Raw genomic sequence first — 6,288 nt, forward strand, 5'->3', positions numbered from 1 at the left:
CGCAGATGCCAGAGCAGGATTTACCTTTGTTTCCCAGCATGTGACAGCTGCAGCCAATCTGTGGCCTTACTGATCATGTGACATATTACTGGTATGCCCATGAGGTGTACTGAAGAGGGGAGTCTTTTTTTGGAGAATTTTCATCATTTTTTTTTTTGGGGGGGGGGGGGGGGGGGTATGCACAAAACATGTTTTACATAAATCAGTCACACGAGACATTTGTAATTCTTATATCAATTTAATTTTTAATTATTACACAGCATTAGATAGTACTTAACCGTGGCTGAAGGCTAGATAAGCCTATGGCTTTGCCACTTACATAACATTTCTCCACTGTACATTTACATCCATTTGCTGGAAGCACTAGGCCTAGTCTAATAGCAGCATTTTCCTATCAAACACTCTGGATTTAAATTGTTCCTGTATCCCATGAGTACACCAAGAATTATACACATTAATTGTACAGAAGTGTAAATGCTTACAGTCTTGAGAAGAGTACCGAAAAATGCATTTCCCACCGAAAAAAGGTTTAAACAATAAAAAGCCAAGTTACCTCTACAAATATAAAGATGCACCAATAAATATAGAAATTTCAGGGTAACTATTAAAGGATATTGAGCTTCTGCCTCTAAGAACTTTAAGAGATCAAATCTCACAGCTGTCAAGTATGGAAACAAGATATAAGATCCAGTATGATGTACCCCCTGCTACGGTTTTCCCTGGTCGAAAAGTATGGCGACTGTGGGCTGCCTGAAAAAAATAAAACGTGGCTTGTGTGGTCATGTGGTTATATACTCCTTGAAAGTCACAGTAAGACAGTTGGCAGTTACATCTGTAATAACAATATTTCCAAAAAATGGTCTAAACACAGTTTGTGGTTCCTCCTTTGCACAGTCTGATTCAGTGGGTTGTAACTCCGGGGGAGTCACTTGCACCTCATTTTTGCCCAAGCCCTGGTCAGTGTCACACCGGGACTTTACACAGCGCAGGTCTATGGGTTCATCCAAGTCAGAGTCAAGGAGAATGGTGTCTGGCTCTTGTGGACATAAAGGAAAGTCCTGCAAGCTCTGGTTCTCCAGTCTTTCAGAAGCACTGACACTTCGAGAGGCGAGGATATTTTTGCAAGGTTGGGTTGGCTCAGATATTTCAGATAAGCAGCGCTTTCTAGGATTTGTGTACACTTTATCTCTTGAAGAATCCTTAACGGCACTGAACCCGGTGTTGATCTCTTTTTTAGTGGTGAGCTGCAATGGCTTGTCACTGACAGGGTCAACACTCGAATAGGTTCTCTGGAGACCGGCAAGAGGAACTGTGCCTCTATTCCCATAATCATTTGCTGCATTAATCCTGATTTTAGACTCCACTCTCTTCTTCCAGTGTTCCTGTTTTTCCTCTAAGACTTTACAAGTCCTTTCTCCATTACAAGATTCAAGGGTTTCCACTTTGTTTCCAGAAGTAACAGCACCGCAATCTTCCTCCGAAGATTTAATTTTTACTGACTGCAATCCATTATCCATATATTTACTCATAACTATGACAATCCTTCCATTTTTATTTTTATTCTTCACAATCTTCATTTTACCCCCAATGCCATTTACGGCCACCTCCTTAGTTGGACCGGTGGAGGTGCCAACAGATGAACTGTTCTTATCTACTCCATTTAAGGCGGTACCGGTACCATTCTTCACATGAACGCCAAAATCCACATACTGGCTATTATGCCATGATGATTCCTTGTTTCTATTGTTTAGATCAGCAGAATGCTGGAGATCTTTCCCAGATGGTTGTTGATCATACATTTTCGGATCTGGCTGATAATGGTGGTGTCTTTTACTGTTCAGCTGGTAATAATATTTCTTTTGGCTGCTGGGGTGATGCTTCTCAGTATGATCGTGATCATGGGGTTGATACTGGTGATGCTTTTTACTGTTTAGCTGATATTGATGAGGCTGACTCTTCTTAACTGATGTCATCTCCAGTTTAGGGCGGTGGTCCACAGAGGAGTCCTGAAGGCCACTTAAAATATTAGACCGACGAGCAAAAGAGGGTATCTGCAATGTAAAAGAAACACTTAATAGTAGCTACTCAATATGTCTACACTGTGCAGGTACTACAAGCGCAGAAAGCGAACAATGAGAATTAGGGCTCTATACATTGGCAGATTGTAGCTGATATTCTATCGGACAGCACTTGGACTATTCTGTGGGGTAGTGCTGATCAGCGAAAAACACAAAACCGCAGCATGCAGATTGGACCACACACGGCCATTGAAGTTTAAGGGTGCCTCGGCCATTGAAGTTTATGGGTGTGCAGAAAACATCAGACTGCACTTTGATGACATCTAAGTGCAGTCTGATTCCGCAGACTCACAGAATGGCAAAATTTAGTTCTCCATCTTCTCCGCACCTTTGATATAATTCTCATCTGAGAGAATCAGATCACACTAAGCTGAGACTCTGATCAGAATTTGAGTCAAGTGTTATTAGCCAAATTGAGGCGATTCTTTCGCACAAGCAAATCAAAGCTCATGTGACCCTGGCCTTAGGGTGCTTTTACATTGAGTTAAGGCACCCATTCAGTGGCCCGGTCGGGGCTATATGTCTGGAGCCCCAGACGCATGCGCCGACATGCCCACAGACTATAAATGATGCAGACAGAGCCGGACACCTGGACGTAATAGACTCTATAATGTCAGCAAGCCTTACTGTTCAAATAGAACGTATGGATTGAACATAAATATATTAACTTACTGATAAAATGTGGTGCTTTGGTTTTGGGCCACGTTTTCTGTATCCCAGAATTTGCTCCTGCCTTTCCCTATAGGTAACAGAAAACACACAAACATTATTATAAGTAACATTGTATCCTTAATAAAGAAGCCCAGAACTGGATGCACAGCCTGGTGTAACATCATATGAGAGATGATGCAATAACGTATAAAGCCTGACACAACCATGTGGATAAATACATATACATTCATAGATTTACAGATTACTTTATAACATGCAAATGTAAATGCCTTCCATTTAGAAGGTAGGAAAAAATGTGAAATGGCGTTCAGATGCTAATGATCAGGACAAAGTACAATTCACGTCTCGGTAGACTGTTTGTATAATCTTAGCCTAAGGGATGTTTTTCCAACATGAGCCGAGAAACTTTGCAGCAAAGACTTGCACCATTGTGAGAACAGAACCTAAGGATGGCTCAATGGACAACGCCCTTTTTATGGCATAGAAAAGTCAGAATGGGTTCACAAACTGACGAGGATTTATTTTCCAAGACTTCAATACTAAAGGCCTATTACTGGGATATTAATATCCATATATGATATAAGGATACCTGGTACTCATCTACTGACTGAAGAGGCAGAACAGGACTGAGCTGCAATACCAGGAAAAGACACTAAAATATAAGGCGCTGGATCTAATAAACTGGACGGGTGTAGGCCACCAGTATTAAAAGGAGATAACACGGCCTTAACTGCTTAAAGGGCTATTCTCAAGTTTGAAAAGTTATCCCCTATCCACAAGATAGGTACGACTGCTATGGCCTAGGGCGCTCCTGAGAACTGGAGATGTGAAGAGCCCAGGCTGAACGGAGCGGAGCTCGAACATGCACATCCTAATGGCAGCGCCCGGGATTTCTGAGTACTGCCATTAGAATGAATGGAGCAGCAGTGTGCATGATCGATCTGTACCCCTTTCACCTGGATCACTGGCTGTGGCAGTCGGACCACCCACGGATCAGAAAGTTCTATCCCATACTGTAGATAGGGAACAACTTTAAACATGAGAATAGTCCTTTCAGTGTCGCACATAGCAAAAAGAACAAAACACCAACCTCCAAGATCAGCAATATCAGAGCTACGATTCCTGATGGTCACGTGATTGCTGCAGCCAGTATGGGGCAACCTAACAGCTGCAGCCTTCATATTACCATTAAATGGATCAATTCCGTCTGACAAAACAGCCATTGATCAAGTGACAAAATGTCGTGTTACTGACCCCTTAACGAGCCTTGGCATATGCCACAAATTAATAATAACATATACACGGTATATATGTATTCTTAATGTCACACCTGTTCTGAAAGGCAACCAAAAGCCGGGGGTCCAAAATATTTTCCTCTGGTTCCCACGTGTTATACCTGCAAAGCAAAATATACCAGATTATCTAAGGGGTCATATTGTTAAACTTTGCTACTAGGAAAGATTTACTACACTACTTTGAAGAAAAATGTTGTTTCATTAGGACTCGGATTTACCAGGTTGTTCAGACACTTTGTGCCTTGCCCCACAGTGCCTAGCCCCACAGTGCCTACAACATGGGGTGCGGCTTAGAATACACCAATATGTACCAAAATTGCGACACAAAATATTGGCATCAATAAGCCAAACGAGGTGGCACAACACGTCTAGCAAGAAGCACCACATTTATCCCACAGCCGCAGCATTTGGCGCTTTTTCTGCCTGCCTGGTCTAGTTTTAGGCCGTGTTCTCACATTGCATAAATGCTGATTTTTTTTTTCGGTAGATCCTTTGCCGCATTTATCTGCTTAAGGAAAGTGCATGTTATTTCCTGGAAACTTATATCCATGGTGGATTTAAAGAAAATGTTAAACTGTCTATTTTTTTTCCCCTATAGAATGTTAATAAGACACCGGTAAAAAAATAAAATAAAAAATATTCATGTAAAAAAATGCATGGGAAAATGCATAAAAAAAGCAGCTGAAATTAAATAGCAGATTGCTAATGTGTATTTTGCTGTAGAAAAAAAATTGGATGGAAAATCCTCAGATTACAGCCCCAGTAAAATGGTTGCGCTATTAATAATCTCACCCAGATACTGCTTTTATTTTCAGGGCAGATAGCGGCCCATTTTGACAATTTTAGCTGGGTGTATTTATTGGCGGATCTTCGCTATAGATAAGAATGGCCAATATAGGAAATAATATAGGTATTACACATGCCGCTGCGGGGGTCTCCTCCAGTCCCATGGCATCCCGACCTCCCATGTGGCAGCCAATCAGAGGCCGGGATGTGACGGACCGGAGAATCACCTGCTCAGGTAGCGCTTACTTCTTAGAAATATGGCGTTAGTCCGCAGGAAAAAGTACATCTGCATTGTGTGAACTTAGCCTACTACAGCTGGAGCCCATCCTAATATATATATATATATATATATATATATATATATATATATATATATATATATATATCTCAGCTGCTGTATGGGTATATATACGTGATCATGCCAATGTCGGTATTGCAGGCATGCCATTCATTTGATTCTCTACCCCATATTTCACACCCACAAAGAAAAAAGGAGGAAGAAGAAGCAGCAGCAGAAGAAGAAGAAGAGGACTAACTAAATCTACCATGACGTGGAGAGAGAAGAGAGGAAGGCAGGGAAAGAAATTCCATCCTTGGCAAAAAGCGCATTCCCCTCCCCCTCCCCGGCAGTGCCAGTCTGCGCTAACCCCTTCCCTGCCAGCGGCCGGTTAGGCGGAGGATTACACAGGTGGCACCGGTGCGAGAACGGTGCAGGCTCGGGGGAAGCCGGTGCCATTACCGCCAGCTGCCCTGTGTGGTGGGGGATGGGGGGATTTCGCCATTGCATGGTAGTTTGCTATAGGGAAGCACTTACTTGGAAGACCACCCTCGCCATTTCACCAGATACTCCACTCGGCCCTGCAATGACAGAACATATGGGATGAGTGGCAGCCCTGGCGGCACCGTGCGCCGGTAATGGCGCCTCTTACCTTGCGCATTCGCCTCTTCTCGATGCTTTCCACCGCAAACACATGCTCGCCTGCAGCGGGCAGCTCCATGTCCGCCGTGTCCAGAGGCCGGAGCCTGTGCTGTGTAGCTCGGCCGCGCTCTCCTGCCCCTGCTCGCCTTCCCCCGTCAGCAGCGCAGCCCAGTCCGTCCCCCGGGTCTCATTATGGAGCAGGCGCTGTAATCGGTCCCCGGCTGTATGATGACAGCGCGGCGCTCATCACCGCTGCTCCGTGTCACCGCCAGCGCAGACTGTCCGGAGCTGCGGAGTCAGAGGCTGCACCGACACCACGGGGCGGGGCCTCCAGCTGTCACCGAGCAATGACAGCGAGCCGGGATTGGTCAGCGCAGAGGGCAGGCTCCGCCCATCGCAGCAAGGAGCGAGAAGATGGGGGAGGGGAGGAAGTGCCCAGTTCTCCGCCATGCACCGAGCAAACTACAAGCGGTGCGCGGCACATCTGCGGCAGGTGTGCTCTGTCCTCCCGGCTGCCGCCGACACGGCGTGTAACTGC

At 44.7% G+C, this 6,288-nt stretch overlaps 1 protein-coding gene across 1 annotated transcript; it reads right to left on the reverse strand.

Moving 5' to 3' along the window:
* Positions 1-218: 218 nt before the first annotated feature.
* CBX4 (chromobox 4) lies at positions 219-6,063 on the reverse strand. The gene is made up of 5 exons (XM_077251470.1): positions 5,761-6,063; positions 5,646-5,689; positions 4,081-4,146; positions 2,751-2,817; positions 219-2,051 (listed from the first exon to the last, which is right to left on the reverse strand). The coding sequence occupies exons 1-5, from the start codon at positions 5,827-5,829 to the stop codon at positions 780-782; spliced, it is 1,518 nt and encodes a 505-aa protein (XP_077107585.1). The 5' UTR covers positions 5,830-6,063; the 3' UTR covers positions 219-779.
* Positions 6,064-6,288: the final 225 nt, after the last annotated feature.

This window comes from Ranitomeya variabilis, chromosome 4 (genome assembly GCF_051348905.1).
Source record: "Ranitomeya variabilis isolate aRanVar5 chromosome 4, aRanVar5.hap1, whole genome shotgun sequence".
Lineage (NCBI taxonomy): Eukaryota > Metazoa > Chordata > Amphibia > Anura > Dendrobatidae > Ranitomeya > Ranitomeya variabilis.

What these genes read in the sequence shown, in the direction of transcription:
- CBX4 (XM_077251470.1), bottom strand. Translation starts at nt 5,829, where the DNA reads ATGGAGCTGCCCGCTGCAGGCGAGCATGTGTTTGCGGTGGAAAGCATC. An exon ending in AGAAGAGGCGAATGCGCAAG is followed by an intron (nt 5,690 to 5,760) that starts GTAAGAGGCGCC and finishes CTGTCATTGCAG; the next exon opens with GGCCGAGTGGAGTATCTGGT. An exon ending in TTGGTTGCCTTTCAGAACAG is followed by an intron (nt 2,818 to 4,080) that starts GTGTGACATTAA and finishes TGTTACCTATAG; the next exon opens with GGAAAGGCAGGAGCAAATTC.